Source organism: Anarhichas minor, unplaced genomic scaffold, assembly GCF_050575085.1.
Source record: "Anarhichas minor isolate MPS153535 unplaced genomic scaffold, ASM5057508v1 ptg000040l, whole genome shotgun sequence".
Lineage (NCBI taxonomy): Eukaryota > Metazoa > Chordata > Actinopteri > Perciformes > Anarhichadidae > Anarhichas > Anarhichas minor.
Window position 1 is genome coordinate 11,637,570 of NW_027466486.1, and position 22,213 is coordinate 11,659,782.

Here is a 22,213-nt window from a genome sequence, read left to right on the forward strand (position 1 = left end):
CAAGATTAAGAATCTCTCCAGACACTGAGTTAAGGGGTCGATACCAAGCGCTACAGACACACAGCGTCTCTCTTTCTATCCGGGGGTTGGTCTCTCTCTGGAGGTATTAAAGACACCACACTTCTTCTCCCTGTGGCTCTGTGGCCCTGATGCCCTGTGCAACAAGGAGCAACATGGAGCAACACCATGGAGGCGCCTCTGGTGCTCCCTTCTGCCCAGCTACACACATAACATACTGTACACACACACACACACACACACACACACACAAGCGCACGTATTCCCTGTCCTTCCCTCAGGCCTCTCCTCTCTCCGCTCTCTGCCTGTCTCCGCAGGAAGGTCACAGGCACACAGTTATCGCACTTGATTGGATTACGTCTTAATCCAATCAAGCAAAGCGGAGAGAGCACCATTGATTTTGGAGACATAGAATAATGCTTATTGGACTGAGAGGCACATGGTTGATTCCTGGACAAGGTTAAGTCCAGGGGGAAATATCATATCTGTCACTGAGCCTGTCACTGAGCATGTTCAAGGGTTATTTCCAGATTCACCCCTCTCACTGCAAAACAGAACCAAAGATGTCAGCTCCTATTGTGTTTACATGTCATTTCTGGTCACTATTGTTGTGCGGGATTGTCAGTAACAGCAGACTCACATATGAAACCCAACAACAGAGAATAGATGAAACGCTTGAGCGATCATGACCAGCTGGAGCTGAGGAGAGGGACCGCCGAGGAACGATCGTCCCTCAAAATGCAATTCATGCAAAGAGAAAGACTCTGGCTTTAGGATCAAAATGGATGGAGGCTTATGGGAATGATTTGCACTTGGCAATGGGGAATGAGACTGGTGTCAGTAGTGCACGGACACTCATGGAATGAGATGTGCTCACAAACTGTAACATTCAGTGAGATGTGAAGCAGAAGCAAGTGTGGTCATTCAGCCCTCTGAAGCTGTGTCCTTCAGCCTTCATGCTGTCACTCAGTCAGGTCAGCCAGAGTGCATAAAGATGGCCGCCTCCTGGGGTTACATTTGTTGAGTTCATTCTGAATTCATTACAGTACAGTAAGGGGCATTAAATGGAAGCAGAACCAGGAGGACGCTATCTTTATGTACAGTGTATGTTATGTCGGAACCTAAATCCCGGCCCGCACCGTTGCTTTTGCTGAGATGAGGAAGACTGAAGAACAGTGTGTCTGCAGCACAGCGTCGCCCGCACTCCACCTCCCACCCTGCCCGAACAGCCAAACAAGAAGCCGGGAGATGACGACGACAAGAGCTATTGGGGAATGGCGAGGCCCACTCACCTTCTGGTTCACCACACAGTGTGCACTGTGATTCTAAACAAGGACCAAAGAGAGACAACAGGAGATTAATAGAGGCGACACAAATGCGAAAGTCTATGTTTGTGCATGCGTGTACGGGAACAAATGTCAGTGTCACCGCCCTTTATATGAAAATGTTAACAACTGCTATTCATGATTCAACATCTCTCTCTCTGTCAAAAACAAATAAAAACATTAAAGCTGAACAAATAACACGGAGAACGGTGCTTTTTTTGCTCCTAATGTCCTTGCACAGTGGTACCCATGTGCAATTTAATAGGAACCCAGCCGCCGTGCATAATATGACCATCAGCCAAAGGCAGTTGCATAAAAAGATGCAGAGACAGGCGTCAGAGGGAAAAAACGAAATAAGATCATATTGCCTCAATTCATCACTGCCATGTGCACGTGTGTGCCAAAAATATGAAGTATTAAAGCAAAGAAAAATGCATTGATTTGTGATTGCATCAGTTTTAGTATTCACATTAGGAAACATCCTTTAATACAAGCATATGCCAGCTTCACATGCATTATGCATTTATGCATTATTCCCATGCAAACATAACAGCACACTGGACTGTAAGCCTCAAAATATAATTCAATAGAAGTGCATTACTGGTAATGAAGCATCCGGGGTTTTTTTTTCTTCCCAGGAGACAACAGAGTGAAGGCAGCCTCCAAGATTATTTTAATCAAATAAGATCATTAAATGGGTTTGGTTTCAAAGACTGACAGTGGGCATAATGAACAGAATGATGATGACAATGAGCTCTTTGTCCTCAGGCCTTAGTTTTCACAGACAGACCCAAAACAGCTGTGGCGTGTCAGTGTTTGTCTGTCATCCCTGACGTAGCTTTGGCCAAAAGAAGTCCGGTTTTTTTTGTTGCTTTTATTTTGCAGAACGATGCTCTCCTTTATCTAATCGCTGCTAATGAGGGGCTTAATTAAATGTGCAGCAACCTCAGACTCGTGACTTTTGGTGAAAAACAGTGAGACGGCTCCTTTGAACGGGTCAAATCCCTGCTGTACATTCATGGGGGTACAAACGCAAACAATACACGTCCATCAATTCTCTCTCCCCAGATGACCTTGCTCGTGGGCCGAGAGTGAAACGAGGACAGCTCGGCAGACCGGCGGACGAATGAAAGAGCGCTTTTAAAGATCTGTTGTCACTGTCAGTCCGGGCAGGTTGTTAAGTGTCACAGTTCTGCCACCATCTCATCACCCTGTTCTTTCCTGAGCACTGGGCCCACATTTGGCTCAGAAGTCTTCTAAACTTTCAATACTCCTTCAGAGCACCTCTTATTTTTTCTAGTTCCAAAATGCTTTTCTTCAATTAAGTGTCCATCAAAAAAGCCCAAGTCCTAGGGTTCAGTTTCCATTGCTGTCAGAGAATGCTGCACGCTCACACCACAGACAAGAACACTGAGGACTGAAAAGACAATTGCACCGAGAAGTCGCAGCTGCTATTGTCACTTTGCAGAGGTAAGTGCATCGCCCTGTTTCTTTATTTGGATCTCTGTTCTCATGTGTGCTTCTGTGGGTCGGTGGAGGTCGGGGGGGGGGGGGGGGTCTGTGGGGTTAAACCGCACTCAAACGCTGTGGCCGGCAGTGCAGTGGCGGAAATCCGAAGCCTGCGGAGAATTTACTAGTTTAATTAGTCTTTTTTACTTCCCACTCCCTACAGTATAATTCCACAGAGTCAAAGCAATTGGCTCTATTAGTTTTCCCTGCCTGTTTAAATTTAAAGTGCTCTTGAATTTCTTTGTGTGGAGCCCATATTGATCTTGGTCAGGCTGCTATTACAGTATGGGAACTGTTCTCGGGTAATTCTCATTTGCTTTCCAATTGAAGGTGTAAAGTGGCTGCCAGCCTTTAGCTGTCAGCTAAACTTATTATGCTTTCGCTTGTGAGGATGAGAGCGATGGCGTAAACATCGACGGTGCAACCGGAGCAGCTGCACAGGGGCAGAGCAGCAAGCGAGCATCTGCGTTAGCATTGGACGCTCTCTGTCCTCACTGAATCGGTTACTATGCAGCTCTGTTATGTGTTGTGTCATTTGTTATATTTACTGGAAGTAAAAGGAAACTTTCCTTCACACATGTGCTTTGAACTAAATGCTAACAACAGCATGCTAACATGCTCCCCCTCTTAGTTTAGCGCATTAGTGTGCCAACATTTGCTAATTAGCACTAAACATAAAGTACAGCTACAAAATCCATTAGATGTTTCAAAATAAAAATAAACAGTTAAAGATAAAAAAATATATATATATATATATATCATGCAGTGAATTAAAAGCAACTGTACAACAACAGTAAACAATTATAACTAAGGATTCATCCTATGAAACCACGGCTGAAGGCAGGGGATTTCCTATTTACTGTGCTACCTAAGATACCGAAAAGGGTTTCAAGCAACTGTCTGAAGTGCGCCGTGATCCGGAGGTAGAGAGAAAAGGAACCCGTAAAAAGACTGACTTCGGAAAATTGACATCAAGTCAATTACTGAATGGTTTATAGATACTATTACCTTTATCATACTTCTACGCATACAAATCTAAGAGATGGTTTTATTGCAGTCGATTTCAGTGTGCTAGTCTCAGTTAGCATGCTTCGAAAATAGAGCGAAGCTCTACTCTGACCTCTCACTGGTTGTGAGTAAACAGAGAGATATTCACTGGGGTCTGTGGAGTCCCCTGGTATCAGCCCGTCTCCAAACACAACATGCACGGAGAGCAAATCCTTAGCCTTGATCTGATAATGTCTTCATCCATAATTAAAGCCTTCATTTCCACATTAGTGCAGCTTGCTCACACCTTCCCCAGTTAGATGATCTCTTTCTTTTGCCCTCACTCTCTCTATCTTTCTCTATTTCAGACGATACGTGTGAGACACAGGTGCTAATTAGTGCTAGGACTGTTCTTGGCTTTTTTTTCACAAGGATGCAGAGTCTCCGAGAGAACACACCAGGTTATATAAAGCAAGGTGTGATACCACAGGTGCGAGGCCTGACTAACTTTATTCGGGGAGTTGGTGAACTTCCCCAGCACTTGGGATTCACTGAGAGGAACGGCCCATTCACACTCTGCTTGTTTGCTCTGAGTTGGGCGGCGCACAGATTGCGAGACACAAGTCAAATAAAGACTTGTTTATTTCGTCTGGGTCAATAGGGAGTCAATAAAGGGAAGTGCACAGTAATGTACGGCTCGCACCGATGTGTGCCGACGCAGATGAACCAACGCGGTCGCAGGCATGACCGCACACAGATCAACCGACTCACACAGTTATACTGGAACAAATCACAAGGACAACACACAGTCCCACGCCGACAACTTCTAGCCCCATCCGTGTGGACGATCACCAATTTCAGTTTACCTTCCCCTTCACCGGCACAATCCATCTTCAGCGGGGGGGGGGGGGGGGGGGGGGGGGCCCCTGCGTATCTGCAGCCTCCCCCTGGAGCTGATCTAGCACTTCTCAGAGGAGACGAGGCTGCTTCTAATTACACTGCATTGTCACACGCAATCCCAGGGCGTGCTGCATACACACACACATTATGCACTGCATGTGAACAAGCTTGGCCGCAATTATGAATTACGCAACAGCGGTAATGTTTTATGGGATCAATATTTGTGAATCAAGCCTCGAGCTTCAAGAGGTCATTTGACACTTTGGGGAAAGCTCCTGTTTGCTTTCCTGCTGAGGGTTCGATGAAAAGATTGGTATCACATTCATCATGTCTGTCCATTAAATAAGTAACATCCAGCAGCCTGTTAGTTTTTGTACAGATCATCAAACGAGATGTCATGCGTTCATTTGTGAGTTTTAAAAGCTGGCGGTTGAATATTTTGTCGTTGTGTTATTTTTGGATGGAGCCCTGTTTTCCAGTCTGTATGCTAAGCTAACGTCTCCAGTCTCCACACAAGCTCAACAAGAAAAGCGTATAAGTATTTTAGATTTCCCAAATCAACATTTATAATCAGCACTTGAATTGAAGAGGTGTTTACCGGCATTTTACTGCCACAGTGACATCAAAGCCATCATAAAAGATTGCGTCATGTAGATCATGTAATGCATTAATCCAGCTCTTCGATTGATTGCATCATGGGGTAAAACATGACACTCGATGATAATTGGAGAGTTGATTGTTCATTCAATGTAATTTGAGTTTACCGTAGGGCAAAACTGTCTGTTACATGCAGCATCAAAACTCACATCCAGTGCAATAACAGCACAATAAAAGCAGATTATAAATCAGAGAACCACAAATATCACTTTCTAAAATGGACAGGGGAGTCAGCACCTACAATAGAAGGAGCTGTTTGCCAAAAATATTCACAATATTCCCTCCTAAGAAGGGAAACAGCTGGCGTCTGACATCAAACAGCGAGTGTTGAAATCATGCCAGCCATTAGTGTTTGTGGATGAAGACACTGTGAGAAATCTACAAACAGCGTCACTGCTGTGGGAGCTCCAAAACATGATAAATGATAAATGGTTAAAAGAAAAAAACAACAACCTTTTAGTTGGCTCCTGTGGCTGTACGTGGACGAAACAGTGGGCGTTCGGAGTGACGCGACTGCACGGATCTAAGCACGACCTTCAGTTACAGACAAGCACTGTCATTCTGCGGCGAGTAAAAAGCCATCACATGTCAAGACGCATCCCCTGTCTATTTAGGAAATCTGTGTGTCTGTGTGTGTGTGTGTGTGTGTGTGTGTGTGGCTATGAGGCCATTGATGCTAACTAAAAACCCAAGCACATCTAACTGCAATGGGAGATTCATAACACTGCTGTCAGCGTTATTGCTGATGCTGAGGATAGAGTTTCTTGAGTTTGAGTTTGCAAGTGACTAAGGTTAATATCTGTCCAAAAAATACATCAGGTACAAAATATGTATTGACTAACGCCGAAAACACAGCTCAACCGACATTTAAAGTAAGTCCAGTCTGTGTGTGTAGGTTTAGGAAGTAATATATTACTTTCCCTGTGGCTAGTATAGGACTGGGGTCTGCTGTGGGACTAAAGTAAGCCTGTAACTGAATGTAATGATCCTATTGACACAATCTAATAATCTGATAATGTTTACAATGAACATGTATTAAATAACGGAAGTTTCAATGAAATTCAGTGCTCTTTAACCGCACGTGACAGTGATGTCACAGTGTACAGACAGTACACTCCTCCATCACTGCAGCGGGGCGAGAAGTACAAACCATTGATGGTGAGCAAAAGCAAGATTTTCAGGGGGTTCAAGTTACTATTTAAATTTGGTTTTCAACTAAGTGCATATCTTAAACCCTATTCTGTTTTTTACATGTGTGAGTGGGTGTGGAATCACTCAAAACTGCAGCAGCTATGCTGTTAAGTCATTCATATGTGCTTTCTGCATGTTAGTGCAAGTATGTAAAGGGCAGTACATGGATGTGAAAGTGCGTATACAGTATGTATATGTACACTGCATGTGTACTGTGGTACAGTTGGAGGGTTGACACACACCGTGTTCTCACTGTGGGTGTTTGTACATATCAGGAAACATTTGGTTTAGCAGTTTGTTCCCTACATTGTTCCTTGAGCTCCACACCTGTCAGTGACGATAAGAGGCAAAAACCCCGACAGGGAGGATTGAAGGGATTTGATTGGAGGAAGGTAAGAGAAGGTCATTACAAAAGAGTAGGAAGTAAAACATACCATCGTTTTTCCATCAACCCCAAGGGCCCCCGGGTCAGATTGATAGGTGGTTTCTCTCACCTCCCGGCAGGCGAGGGGAGTCGACAAGAAGAGGGAGATAAATATTTTAGGGCGGAGGAGTGGACTGAGCGTAGGAGTCTGAGAACGTATTTAAGTGATTTGCAGCTTCTAAACGGTGCCCGAAGTGCGGATGATGGAAAAAGAAGAGAAGTGGATGTGTGGAAAAAGGGAAGGACAAGTGAGGTTGGACAGATGGAAAAGGATGGAGGGCCGGAGAGAAAGAGAGAGCTGTATAGACAGAAGTAGACAGAGAGACTTGTGCCGAGAGGATATTGATGGCCTCCTTCACGCCCCAGCAGCCCTTTGTCTTACTGGGCCATCTATCAGGAGCGCTCAGCCCCGTAGACGAGCAATGACACGACACGTCCCTCACTTCTCCTTCCCCCCTGCATGTGCACATCCCCTTTTTATTCCCTCCATCCTCTCGTCTCTCTCTCTCACTCACTCATCATCATTTCTTCTTCACTCTTCCCCAGATCAGAAGTGACAATCCTTATCAGCCTCCACATGTTTAGTTTGCAAAGAGGAGCAAACGGCAACATGATGCGAGTCAGTTATTTACAACCGCCCACGACGGTGCATCCGAGGTCAGCTGATGTCAGATTGTGACGGATATGTGACAAGTCATATACTGTACGTGAAGGCACTCGCAATCAGAGAGCTCCTAAACGTGTCAATCAAACTGTGATAGTCGTGTCATCTTTGGGCTCAATTCACATTAAATGTATCCTACTGAAAACTGTAAATCTGTGTCAGGCATCTACGGCCATCTTTAAATTCATATAACATAAAGTAAAACTTTTACAATAATTGTGTTACTTAATGACACCAAATATGGAGAAGATGTCATTTTTACAATACAACACATGTTTATTGTCTTCCTTCAAGCTAAAAAGAGATAAACAGATATAACTTTGTTGTAGCCACACACCTGTAGCAGCAATGTAGTGAGTCAGCATGCGCCGTATCTATAATTAGTGTAACAACTGTTTTCTACAGTATAGCAAAACGGCACCAGGATATAAATATCCGAGAAAGTCAACATCCTGAATTGATGCCGAGCCTACGCAGCATCGCCGTTTGTTTACGTGCTTCAGTGACTCATCATTTTTTTAAATCCCTCCATTCGTGAAAGGCACTCTATTCTACAAATCCCAATTCCACAGACAACAATCATTTGGGCTTGCTTTTAACTACAAATGTAATGAATTGTAAAAGGAAAATCAGGGGTTGATGTCCCATAACTGTTATTTCTATGAATCAATACATGCCATCATTGCCAAGCTCTGCTGCAGCTCATTGCCTCCAACATGTGTACGTCATTGCGCTCGATAACGGCGGACGAAGTAGCAGAAAAGAGAGTCTGTCAGGCAAGTAATCAGCAAGGCCAGTGACAGAGGTACTGAGGCGACGGTCTATTATTTGTATTCATTCAGACGGTGTAGTTTTGTGGACAAAACGCAAACACAAGAAAGGAGAAAGTGGGAGAGAGGGGTAAGACACAGAGACAGGGAAGAACAAAGTGTGTTGTGTTTGTGTGTGCATGGGGTTCTCTGCAGGCAGGTTTGGGGGTTTTTTTGCCTCCTAAAACGAGCGGAAAAACATGACTATTCGTTTCCGATGGAGTTCTCCTTGTTTCAGTAATTTTCAATAAAGGAACAGGGCGATCAAGGCATCAAGAAAATGAGTCTAGATTGATGTAAGTAATTTGGTTTGAATTAGAAACCCATCTCACGGCAGTGAGACTGTTAATAGAACAATTATTTTTGCAGAACACTAAACTGAAATCTACATTACAATGCCACCATACTATGTTTTGAACTAAGTTGTGTTTTATTGCTTATCAATTTAACTTTTCATTTGTGCAAGGAAGAGCCTTTCCAACTTACTTCATCATGTGCCAGTGTGTGTGTATGTATGCATGAGAGTGTGTGTCTGACTCAGGAGCAATGGCACAATGTCACCACACACTTATCAATCTGTCCGCTAGGGTGATGTCATTGGCACCGGGCCTGGCTGGTGGCCCAGTGGACTGAGGGAACCAACTCTCATTATCTCCCGTCCAGATTTATAGGGCTGCTGTGCTCATATTTTACACAGAGGGACATCGAGGGGACAGAGGGAGGGAGGGAGGGGACAGATGGGGGGAGGGAGGGGACAGAGGGGGGGGAGGGGGGGAGGGAGGGAGGGAGGGAGAGAGTGGGAGCGACTGAGAGTGTTCACTGATAAATCACCCTGCCCGACTCTTTAAAGAAAACTCTTCTGGCTATCAGCACTCTCAGCAGCATCAGATATCAAATTGTGTGTGTGTGTGTGTGTGTGTGTGTGTGTGTGTGTGTGTGGTATTCCTATTCATCTTTACACACCATATGCTGTCACTACGGACAGAAACTCAATTCAACATTGGAGGCAAAGACACGCCATTCAATTTCTGTTTATTTCTCTTTTGCACACAACTTACAGAGGAGGACCAGGTCTAGTTGTCATCCCGTTTGGAAAACAAACACACACACTTACACTCATTCACTCACACACTCACTCACTCACTCACAAACCCACTGTCTCGCCAATTCCATCATATCAAAAGAAACTTGCCAAACCCTCCATGTGCTGGATGCAGATGTAACAGAAAAGTTGGCATCGCTAGGAAGCACACTCCTCCCCTCCTCCCTCCTCCACACTCCCTCTGTCTCTCTCTCCACGTCGCCGTAATGTCACAGCATTGTTCCACGTGATCGGGTGTCTGTGTAACTAGGAAAGATTGGCACCCGGCATCTCCGCACAACAGATTTCAGAAGCTGCACACCTGCTGCTTTTGGCGCAGACCGCTACCGCCTGGGATTGGTACACGGTACAGATGCAGCAGTGCACGTTTACGTGTGTGTTTACCTTACGAGTACTGTCCAGGGTATTGCATTATGCTCCAGCTCCTGGAATGGGCCTAATGGGGTGTGCGGCGGAAGCAGACGAAGCAGGCCCAGAGGCAGCGTGCGATGTGTCTAACACCTGGTCAGCCATGTCACTGGGCGGCCATATTGGATCTGTGCCGGGTCCGTCTGTCTCTTTGTTAACTAGTAAATGCAACCTGGGGAGAAGCTGGGGGCGGCTTTGCTTACAACTTATTCTTGTTACGCAAGATGACAAAGTGTATTTAAAAAGTCTGTATGACGAGTACTTGTTTTGCACAGAACTAAAAGAAGTGAGCGATGTGTATTTATTTTATTTTTTCTAAATTGCTACTTCCTCTGAAAAACGCTGCGTTTGATCCGGTGGAATCACAAGCGCTGTGTAGAGTGACTGCCTTTACTGACTAACAGTATTATTCCAGAGGGACCTGAAGATTGCTTAGGAAAGAGTTGTTCTTAAATGTTGCCTAAAGTCCAACAGGATTTAAACATATTTTTCTGAAGATGCAAACACCTTCAGTTTTATTTAGTTTTTCAAACTAAACTTTTCATTTTAAAAATGTTCAAACCCTGGACTTTGATAGCTCACATGTGTTCTTGTACTATGATAATAAAGTTGTAATTGAATGAGAATCATGTCGTAATATTTCAAGAAAAGAAATCTACCTGTCCTCTAGTCTGCTGTGCAGAGCAACAGTGTCTGCTGTGGCACTTTATGGTTATTTACGACTATGATTACATTTGCTAATTTCGGACAGCAGCGCGTGGTTGCCTGTCCAGGCACAGAAATTATTCTTTTTTTAATATTCGAAATGTACACATAATTCCACGTATTGGTATCTTTGGAAGCATTTGCATCTGAGCAGTCTGCAGTACATTTAACACCAAATGGATCATTAACAATATATATGTAGGGTGCACTAGACCAACACCGTTTTGCCAATAACCTCAGGCAGGAAGAGGAATTAAGGAAGCTTCACACCCACACATATAAATCATGCTTGATGGACCAGATAGAGGTGTTTGCTTTAACCACATTGAACGGGTAAGGATGCGGTTCCTTGTACTGCTGAATGACACAATTGACACAATCACGCTGTTCTCTGGGCTTTCCCTGCAGCATGATGACCTGCCTTTCACACAGCTTTTAACCTCCTCTCTCCTCCAGTGGCACTTGAATCTGTGTCACAGCACACAATATACAGAAGCTACCGTTCTCCATAGGATCCACCCATTAGATACTGCAGGTGTTACTTACAAGGGAAGGTGCTTACAGTGCAAAAAACCCAAAGGGCTACAAGGGAGCTGACACCGGCCTGACCCCCGTTCATCTGCGTCAGGCAGGTGGGGAATACCGCGTGAATCAGTCGAGCGTGCAGCAGAGGTGTTTTGGCAAAAGCTCCTTAATGTTTAAGGCCATACAATGTGGTAATTCATAACGGAGGACGTCTTCAGAGATGCTCCTTGTTCCTCTGTAGCCTAGCAACCGCAATACAGCTCTTTTTTTTTTGTTGCTCTGCAGCTACAGGGAAGGCAACGCTGCCTCGGCCGTGGAAGAAGAAGACGGGGGAAAAAAAACTGCAGCATTTCTGAGAAATGACGTGTGAGAAGAGAGAGAGTGCACATGTGTCACAGAAAGTGATGCAAAAGAAGTGAGGGAAGAGACTAACAGAGAGACGAGAGGAAGAGGAGGATCGGAGGGACTCGCTTAATGAAAAGAGCAGGCGATCCCCGGCCTCAAGACGGCAGACCTTTGGAGACTCTCTCACACGGGTCGTCATCACATACACAAAAAGCCACTGCAGTTATGTGAATTCAGACGCACACATCACAGCTCTTGCATATCTGCAGACACCCCGTTGCTATGACAATGGGTGAAAAAGGAGGCGGAGGAGGCAAACGAGGTGTTTGAGGAGTCTCCTTCCTGTGCGCAAAGTGTTTTCCCTCGCACTCTCTTACTTAGAGCAGAGGCATAAGCATGAAGCTAATCCGCCTCCTCCGCCAAGACTGATTTAATGTGGCCCACTTCCAGTCCAGATAGAGAGACACCCATGGAGGCGGGACCCTCTTTACTCGCTATTCAACCCGTGGTCCTCTCTCTAGGACCTGTTGATTATGCTTGAAGTCAGGGGTTGAAGCGTGGGGTTTCTCTCCGACAGAAAGAAGAATATTACACGACGCGAGGTCATCCTCAACAGATATGCTCATGAGTCATGGAGTCGTAGCTGAACTGCATTTGTAAATGCGATAAATATTAAATCGATGGCCTCTTTTATGTCCTCTTTACGACTTCATAGCCCCTGGCCATCAATCACAGGGTGTTATTTATTTCCTACTTTGGTGGCGCGAGGATTGCAGAGATTATATCGTTCACTTATTTATGCAGCCATTCGTTTGGTTTAAACTCCTCGGTTTGAACAACGTGCGGTACAGCAGGTGAGTGATAAATGAGGGAACAGATCGCTGATGCAGAGTCCCACTGTTCCCTCGCCTGGTCTCTAAGCATTGATCAGTGGGCCATGTGGATGGATGGGTAGTGGTGCGCAACCAGGCATGGATTCCCCAGATGAGCCCCGCCCACACCATCACATCAGCACTAACACACTCTGGACACGCAGCCTGTATTAGAATGTGTCCACGCACGCACTAAAGTGGACGTACACGTGTGCTGCTACACTGGTGCTGGTGGCTGTACACGCCTTCTGCCCAAATGTATTCAACGCATACATATGAATGGTGACAGTCCATTGTTTCAGCTCGTTAATAGACTGAGGGCTCTCCGAAATAACGTCTGGAGTATATTAGCCCTGACCTTGTAGTCAGAGTGCCCGGGCTAGCGAGCTCTAACTAGCAGGCCGGCAGCACACGAGTCCATCAGAGCTGTCTTTAAGCAGCCATGACTAAGTGGGAGCTGGCTCCGGACGGGGCCAGCTCAGGTTTTAGGGGACTCTGTGTTTTGTTCTCCTCAGAGGCTGAGAACTGCTGACAACCTGTGGTGATTAAAGCGCTAAAACAAAACACAGGCATGTCATAATAATCAGTCTTTGTCGAACGATGAATTGGAATCAGAAAGGGTGGCGGAGAGTATTCAGAGATGGAATGTGATGCTCTTGTACTTGGAGTATCATGCCACAAAGAGTTGTTCAAGCTGCATCATACATGCGAGAATTAACCGTAAAGAATTGTTCCTGCCATGCAACAAACAGTAAGCTATCATGCCGCACCTGTATTCATGTTTTGCATGTAAAATGAGCCTGTTGGTCACCGACTGGCCTGCTCCAGCTTCTCTAGGTGGACAGGCGGGCAGCTGCGACCACCTGAGGGTGTGTTCACACTACTCTGCTTTACTTTAAAATGCCACCGCCGTGTTTTCACTTTCAAGTCAAGAGGGGAGCGGCCGCAGGGTGATTGGAGAGAAGCTGGTTTAAACGGATTTGTGCCTTGTTTTTAAAGCGCAGGGGAGCACCTTCTAAATTGGAGCAAAAAATAACACTTTCGAGTCGGTTAGAGGTGCTAAATCTGAAATGCTGAGCATTAATATAACAGCAGTTGCTATATCATGATAGCAGTGGAGTAATGTCGTCCTGAGCAGAGAATGAAGTCCCACTCCCTCTCTGCGTGTGACGTTATCCAAGCCGCCGATTCTTCAATGCCCTCTCCTGCTTAGCTCACGATTTATGACACATTTTCACACATTTGTTCTTGTCCTTCTGGCACAGCACAGCCTGTTTAATCCCTACGACTCTAAAAGTCGACTGTTTCCACCCACACAACAATATAGCTACACCAAAATGTTGTTTCCTGGCATGCACGTGATGCCGAAATTTGGAGCTAATCACAGCGTGCGGCGCCCAAAGCTCCACTTTGCACTCGCGCTTTGCAAGACGCAGTGAAAAGCTGTTGTGGCGCGACGCAAGCCATTGGAAATAATGGGTTTCAGAGCTCAGTGGTTACGTGGCGTTCTGTCTAAAAGGGCCTTCAGTGAGTGAGAGAGTATAAAGAGAAAGAAATACTGAAGCAGGGGCAAAAGACTAACGAATGTATGAATGAAGGAATGAAAATTGATGAATATTAGTTCATTTATGCAAGTTCACTCCAGCGGGGCAAATTATTCTGTATTCGTTCCTGAGAATTAAAAGTATTTAACATAAAAATGCGGTTGCAGTGTTGTTATTATTTGGTTATTTTCATGCTTTAAAAGTCACCAGAATGCAGCAGTTTCTTTCAAACTCAAATTCACCAGACTGCACTCGCTTTGGTCTCAAAATCCTCCCTATTTCTGAGGACTTAAGGTCGGTAAGGTTAGTGTATGTGAGTCCCAGCGTGAGCGCCTCACTGGCTAGCTACTCATAATAATTCCCTGATCCTGATATTGTTAACACTTGACTTTCTAGTTCTATCGCTATAGAAATAAATTTGCCAAAGCAACACGTTCTATTCTTATTTAACTGCTGCTCAGACGGATCTTTGTCTCTTTCTGCCGTCTCATTTGTCAGTTCAGTTGAATTGTATTTTTGAAATAAAATCTATAACAGTATAAAGACATCCTGACCTCATATCGGCCTCACTGGATATAAAAGAGTAATCCAATTTACCCAAACTGTCCGCTTGCTTGTATCAGCAGTTTTTTTAAACGTGAAAGAATATTGATGTGACTCAGTCATAAAGAGAAAGTTAGGCCAGGTGTTGGGTGATGGTTACAGGGGAGGTCTGCTTACAAGTGGTGGTGTAAATGGTGAGAGGATGAAAAAGGAACACATGAGAGAATAGAAACAGATGAAAGTGTCTGAAACATATTCCTCTTTGTGCTTGAAATAAGAGAGAACCAGAGCACCGGTAGTCTCACACACTTAGGTTTCTCTAACATGATTTAGGACCCTCAATAACAGCTAAAATATGGATTTGCATCAGCGTTTCACAGATGGTTCGCATTTGGGCTCACGTTCAGCGGCTCAGACATCAATTTCACTGGGAGAAAGAGATAAAGAATATCGAGCCTCATCTCCATTAGTCAGTCGTCCCTTTGGAGACAGCAGAGAGGGATTGATGGCCCGGCGACAATAAACAGCTGGAATTTATGGGAGCGGTCTGTCTGTGTCAGAATCAGCCTTGAATTTCCCATGGATAGAAGTCGAGTCACGACTTGGCTGGTTATGGCTGAAAAACACGCAGTGATACATGAGTCTATCGTCGAATTTACAAATGAATCTCTGCGTTGACATGTGAATCTGGGATTGAACCAATAATCGCGTCTGTCTGAGTCATTTAATGCAGACATGTGGATGTCGTTCTGTGGCTGCAATACAGAGACGTGGAGTCTAAATCACAGTGACAGAGCTGTATGGAATAAATCCATCCAATCAAAGAACACTCGGGGGACAAGTGCACTTCGCTGAGGCCTGCATCATATGAATATTTCCCCACAATGCCGGCGATTTACGCTCCTTAAATAAAAGCCATCATCCACTGGCAGTCCATGGCCCAGGGTGATTTAATTAATGGCGAGCACATCAACTCCCATATGTGGAACATGCCTGGGAGTTTGCTTGTCGATCAGCATCTGCCAACCCTGCAACAAAACATGATTCCAATCAACACTGTAATGGCTTAGAGAGCCTGGACCTAATCAGCCTGGCAGGAGCCACAACAGCAACGGCAGGAATGATGGAACAGTGTGTGTGTGTGTGTGTGTGTGTGTGTGTAGCCATGGAGAATTATTTCAGTTTTATGGGTGTAAACAAATCCAGTATTCTGATCAAGGATGTTTCTATTATAAGAATTGAATGGTGTTTACCGATGCGTTTGACTAGACGGCTTACACATGAATAATAAAATGAAAACCCGCCTTTGTTGTAAGTGTAAATAATGCACGCTTTGGAACCCATGGTGCAAAAGAGGCGGAGATGATGGTGTGTGTGTTTTCACTCTGCTATTAAATTATTCCCAGGTCTCTCAAGTAAGAACACGCGAGACACTGCAGGACAGTCGCAAGTATAAACGATTTAATAAATGATGGTCCTGGGATGATGCACTTTCTTTAATAGCCAGCTGCGTAAAGGACAGATCAACAATGCAAAGAGGATATCCTGGTGATGGGATTACAAAGTCACAGAAGTCCTTATTATTCAAACTGGCACATGTGTAAATGAATTGAATTGTTGTCTGGCTTCTATACATTAAGAAAAGCAGGTCTGATGCCCAGTGAGAGAGCGACCCGTGAAGTCTTCTTTATCTAGTCTGCAGCGGTGAACATTATCATTTTAAACTGTTCAATAAGTTTCAAAACAATGCCTGAGTATTATAAGACGAGATGTGGCAGGCCCCGGATGCTCTAGTTGCCAGCCGGAATGATATCATAAATGCAAGCCCATTGGACACATTGAAAGCTGGCTTCATATGCCTGCTAGGGGAAAAAAAAGACCAGTGCCCATCTGTACAGTGCATCTGTTCAGTAAGTTTAGAAAGCTGACACGACGATCCCCATTGTCATTCATAGAGAATGCTTCACGCTTGCATTTGGCAGGCGAATGGAGAGTTGTCTTCGTCTCTAAGATGGGGACTGGGAGTTGGCTGATTTCGTCCCCAGTTGATCCAGTTCTCTGAGTTCGGTGGTCGGCATGATTTAGATTCTAAATCGGAAATCGATCAAACTTCCGAAGTCAAAAGCAGGATCGTAGATTCTCCCGGGAGTCGTTGTTCTCTCCACCCTCGCCTACGTGCACATGTCCAAAGGAAAAAACAAAGGAAACCTCTTCAGATAAAAGACAGCACAGCTTAGGGGGTTTGCCTTCCTCGTGTGATTATGTGTCCACCTCGCTTTGCACTGTAAAGCATTTGGGCGCTGACAGGTACTTCATGGTGCATTCAGGCGTATCTCGTAAACTGAGTTACTTCACCTGTTGTTGTAAAGCCCCCTCGTGCCATTTAGTGCATCTTCTTTCTGTTGTTTAAGGGCATAAAACCAATGATCTGTGGATTACATACAAAATGACATCTAATCATGACCTTAAAATCAAAAGTCCAATCTAATCGTGCTTTTGAAAGAATCGTGTGACACCCCAATTTTTACCCCAAGCTACCTGATGGCATGTAACAGACAACATGCCCCCCAGGAACAGCTGGAGATGTCGGGACATTGAAGCATCACACTATACCTCTCAGACTTTAATACCTGAATTTACTCTAATGATTTAGTTTACCTCCTTAAGCCCAGCTCCAGTTAGTGTATGCTATGTATGACACTGGAGTCTCAAAATGTTTTTTCATCCAGATGGTTAAGAGGAGTCTTTGAGGATTCGGGGAAACATCTTCAGAGCAGCAGTAAGTGTTATTAAACAACCCTCTGGGTTTTTCAGAGATCACTGGATATTCATTTTTCAGGGAAATGGATGCTTAGCTCTGTGACTTGAATGTAATGGCAATACATGAGAGCCACAAATTGGAGCTTGTTGAGTATTTTTCCCCACCACTAACCTAGGTTCACTTTCAAACAGGTAGAAACGGTACCTTCACGCCTCAGAGCTGGTACAGCACAGTGCACATGACTCTGAAGTGATCTGCTCACATTCACTGCAGCTTATAATGAGATGCAAACTAACAAACAGTCACAAGCCTGCCTCTCTAACTTTTTAGCTATTTCCAGCGCAATAGCAGGTCAAGTCCTGATTTTATTTGACTGGGGCAATGATTAATGACCTGCGTGTGCTCATCTATAGTCCTGTCTGTAGGTGTTAATGCCAGACGTGTGCTGCTCAGTGGATATCACAGCGGCACCACCTGGCCTAATGACCCGGCATCTTACGAGGCAGCGGGTCTCTGGCTCGCCCTGCTACAGATCAGCTGTGAGGAAGAGGAGGGGCCGCCGGTCGTGTGTGTTGCCCATACACACATGGACCTGGAGATGAAGGTGTTAGATCGCCACCACATCAATGGCGGAGGTGTCACATTTCTACTGAGCACCACATGGTGAAGGTGTAAATGTGAAATTTGTGTTTTTGATGGCTCAATGCTGCACTCGCTGAGGCAGCTGTGTGTTTTTGAAGCACAGTTCCCACCAGCAGCGTGACTGTGAGTTTTGTTTTTCATGTCTGTGGCATTGTAGTTATTCCCCATCTGAATTATTGGGACGCATTATGTTTGGGGACCACAGCCATTGGATTAGAATTTGGCAGTGTGTCACGGACATGTCACATTGATGATTTATCTGAGGCTATTAATAGGAGCTGTGTTGGGGGGGGTGTAGTTGCATTCTCGTGATGACTGACTGTGTAATGCGGTGAGCAATGTAAGTAGATGGCAGCGAAGTGACTCATGTGTCATACGCTACTGTAGCACATGGCAGGGTATTTGGTCACTTCATAGAAAAAATTGATCAACGACAATCATTCTCTTGGTTATCTGATTTTAAACAACTCTAAAAGGTCTTTGAGGTCTAAAACAAGCGGAGTCGGTCAGTCTGGCATCTTATAGTTGAGTCTTCAGGTCGTAACGGGGGTCAACTTTAACATTGCGTCTACTAGGAAGGTGCCCACTAGATAAACCCAGTCTGCTCCCATTCTCTTTTCGTTACGCAACTATTTGCACCTGCTGTACTTCCTGCTGCAGCTGCCCGTACCTGAAATCCATTAAAAAAAATGATGCCCCCTCAGCCTGCATTTGTAATCTGTTACAGTTACCGTCACATTTCACCCAGAAGGTTACAAGGGTCCAGAATGAAAAGCTCCATTAAAAACTCCCATTACGTCTGTTTTGAGTGTGGCAAAGGCATCAGCTATGATTTACCAACTGTAACCAAATAGCAATTTGGTGCCTGTGTGGACAGCTACAAAGCACAAACAGGAGGCTATCAAGCCTGCAAAATGACTGGGTCTTACAAAGTGACTGCCAGCAGGAAAAACAAACAGTGTAAGAGACATGTTGCCAGGCTTCTGGGACCTACAGTGCCTTTAACACAGTATTACCAATTACCACTGTTGGGCAATTTACTAGAAAGCTGCAATCAACTACTCGTACAGCATAAGATGTTACTCATTGAAAACATTCAGCAGTTACATTCTGCCCAGCACCATCTACGGTGCCTTGAAACCCCTCAACATCCTCCACACAAACAAATCACATCTTCTGTATTTAGCTAGCTAGTGTAGAAAACTACACGGCATTGTGGTTTCACCAGCGGCCAGCCTACCATGCGGATGCATTTAATCAGAATCTACAGATAGCTTAGCCCCGGTGACTCTCCAGAAGTCCCAAACTGAACAGAATCCAGTGATTCCTGAATGTAGGCTTGCCAGGCAGCTAAGACACAATATATAAATAAGACAACTTTAAAACTACTTCCACGCTCCACACCAAGCTAACCCGTCCTGGACCATGTTGTTTGGGACATATTCCAAATAAATATCTTCAGTAATAGAAGATGAGAGTATACTTTAATACCATTGAGCGGATCTGGATGGTTTGTTTGTGTGTTTTGGCTTCTGGTGCTGTCAAAACTGCACACTTTCAGTACATGAACTCGTCTCTGTGCTGAAATCAGGCAGAGAGAGAGAGAGAGAGAGAGAGAGAGAGAGAGAGAGAGAGAGCGAGAGGCGTTCAGAGAGAATTCACAGCAGCAAATTCACACTTGATTCTTTCAAGACGTCCAAGGCGATATCAAACTTTGCTTGTGCTTGTGCTGCAGAAAAACACACCGAGTAAACACAGGAAAGAGAGTTCTCAGGACTGAGAGAAGAGAATGCGTGCGTACCGTTGTGTGCGTGGGTGGATGGAGGAGAGACAGACAGTGAGAACAGAGAGTAAAGAGGAGAAATAGTAAAGTTCATCCTGTCAGCCTCTCGGCCATGGTGCAGTCCAGATCCAGAGGGTCACTATATGCTCACGAGAGTCTTGTGTTACAGGGATATTTGGATGAGGGAAGATCTGAATCTTAGTTGGAGTCTTATTTGGCTGCACATTTGTATCCCTGCACCAACAAATACAGACTGAGATAGGTCTCTTTAAAGTCCCAAGATGGTTATTACTATGATGAACGATGCTGGATCTGAACCAGTCGCTTGATTTTGGTTTATCGTTTTGTTTTGCGGAACAAACGCTGTTTTTTTGCTTCTCATCGTAACTCTGAAATGTTTCTCCCGTTTATTCAAAAGCTGCTGTTACTGACGGAAACCATTACTATTACATCAAAAGGATCGGTTGAAACGTTTAAAGTCTATTGCGATGTATCAGTCAACGAAAGAAACAGAACAGATGCCTACAGCTGCCACTGCCACCTTTATCACAAGGCCCTGAATAAAAGCTAACAATGATGACCCCGTTTTCCCCCGTGACTGAGCAGTCTCTTCTTGGACCATCCTCTCCCTGGCTACTTGCCTTGAGGGAGCGCAGTGTGTCCAGAGCACATCGGAGGTCACGACTATCTGTCACAGATCTAAGCGTCTCTGTTCGCCACAACCCTCTGAGAGAGCAACGCTCGCCCGGCAAAGCGGAAGCAGGCTCCATAATGAGTCAGGAGTCCAAGAGATGTTGGAGGCCGCTACATATTTTTTAAAAACCCGGGGTGATGGATTGAAATTTCAAAGAACCCCTGGTCTAATAAAAACCTAAGGCAATCATATATATTTAAGGCAATCACAGTTCAATTTATATATTTGTACTTGAAGGTGGTGTATTGATGGAGTTGTGATTCTGAAGCACAAGACAAGAGGCAGGATTGCAACATCTGGATAGTAGAACAATATATCTAGATGATTGAAGCCATGTTTTCAGCGCATCTTTGGAGATGTAGAATATCAACACAGCATATGCCACGTTATGTCCTAAAATATCCAATACTAATTCAACCAGAAAAGACAAAGGCTATTTGACTGACTGATGTAGAAGCAGGTGGTAAAGACAGATACCACCTGCGGAGAGAAGTCTAATGATAATGGCTGAACATGATTGAACCACGTCATTTAACCAGCCGGTCGCACTAAAATGTGGTTGAGTTTGTGAAACACAAATCCACTGTAGAAAGGACAAAAGCATCACTTAATTGAAATATAACTCATCCAATACGCCGTGAATAATGCATTTAAAAATTAATGGTGTCCAATTGTGACACCTGCTGACCAAGAGCAACAATGCAACCAATGAGAATCACAGAGCACTTAAAGTGTGCAACTTTAGCTGTTGCTTAAGTTGTAATATCATAGTTCCATCATCGAACTACATGCGAACGCGGTGATCATGTTGTTTTGTGTATGCATGCCAATTGATGCAGGAAGTCATACTATTAGTAAATTGATCATTTTTTTCCAGTAACAGAAAGGAGCAAATAGTCACAGTGGATTAAAAAAAAATGGTTTATGTTACAGAAGGTAAGATTGTATAACCTGGTGAACCAGGTGATGAGTAACCAAATTATCCCATTTGACTTCTATTGCGTTGCATTTTAACATGTCTTCTTGTCTCAGAAAACAAGTCAATACACTGTACAGTGATCTAAAAAAGATTATCATTACTAAACCCCCCCCCCCCCCCCCCCCCATGTGTGATCATGATAAGAGTGACTCTGGATTTGGCCTCGTGCTGTGCGAATTGGCTGGAGGTAATGCAGTGAGAAGCCCCGGAGAGACGGATGCAGGGATCAATCTGACGGCAAAGTAAGCTGCACCGTTGCGGCATCCCTCCACCCACACACTCGCCCTGCTCACTCACACGTACGTAATCCAGTCATCTGTGCGCACTGTATACCAGTCTGTGATCATCGTGTATGTACGTGTGTGTGTGTGTGTGTGTGTGTGTGTTTCCCACTCGTTGTCTCTATCATTCATTCCTCTCCTTGTCATCCTCCCCCCCCCCCCCTCCCCCTCCCTCTTTTCATTCATTCTCTCCATCCCTCCCACCTTGTTTTGATCTTTTTCTTCTTATCCTCTCCCACTCGCTCTCGATCACATAAAACATGCACATGCACCCATCTATCCACCCACACTTTGCAGTTGGCACAGGCGAGTCCCCCCGACAAGCAGCGCAGTTTGGCGTGGGGTTATGCAGGAAAATAAATAAAATAAATACAAGAATCGGTGCAGCACCACTGCCTAATGGTGTCTCCATGGCAACTAAGGGAGCAAGGCCCTGCGATGCGGTGTCAAACAAACACAGCATTTTAAACCTTAAAAATAATTAGGTTTTTCACCATTAATAATACGCAGAGGCATTACCATTATGTGCTGGTGGGTGGGATGGG

General features: G+C 44.7%; 1 protein-coding gene across 1 annotated transcript in view; it reads right to left on the minus strand.

Moving 5' to 3' along the window:
- Window positions 1-22,213, minus strand: part of dlgap2a (discs, large (Drosophila) homolog-associated protein 2a) — a 133,249-nt gene that overhangs the window by 64,733 nt on the left and 46,303 nt on the right. The window contains exon 3 of the mRNA XM_076108120.1: window positions 1,275-1,343. Coding sequence (XP_075964235.1) covers window positions 1,275-1,343 — 69 coding nt within the window. The remainder of the gene's footprint in view (window positions 1-1,274; window positions 1,344-22,213) is intronic.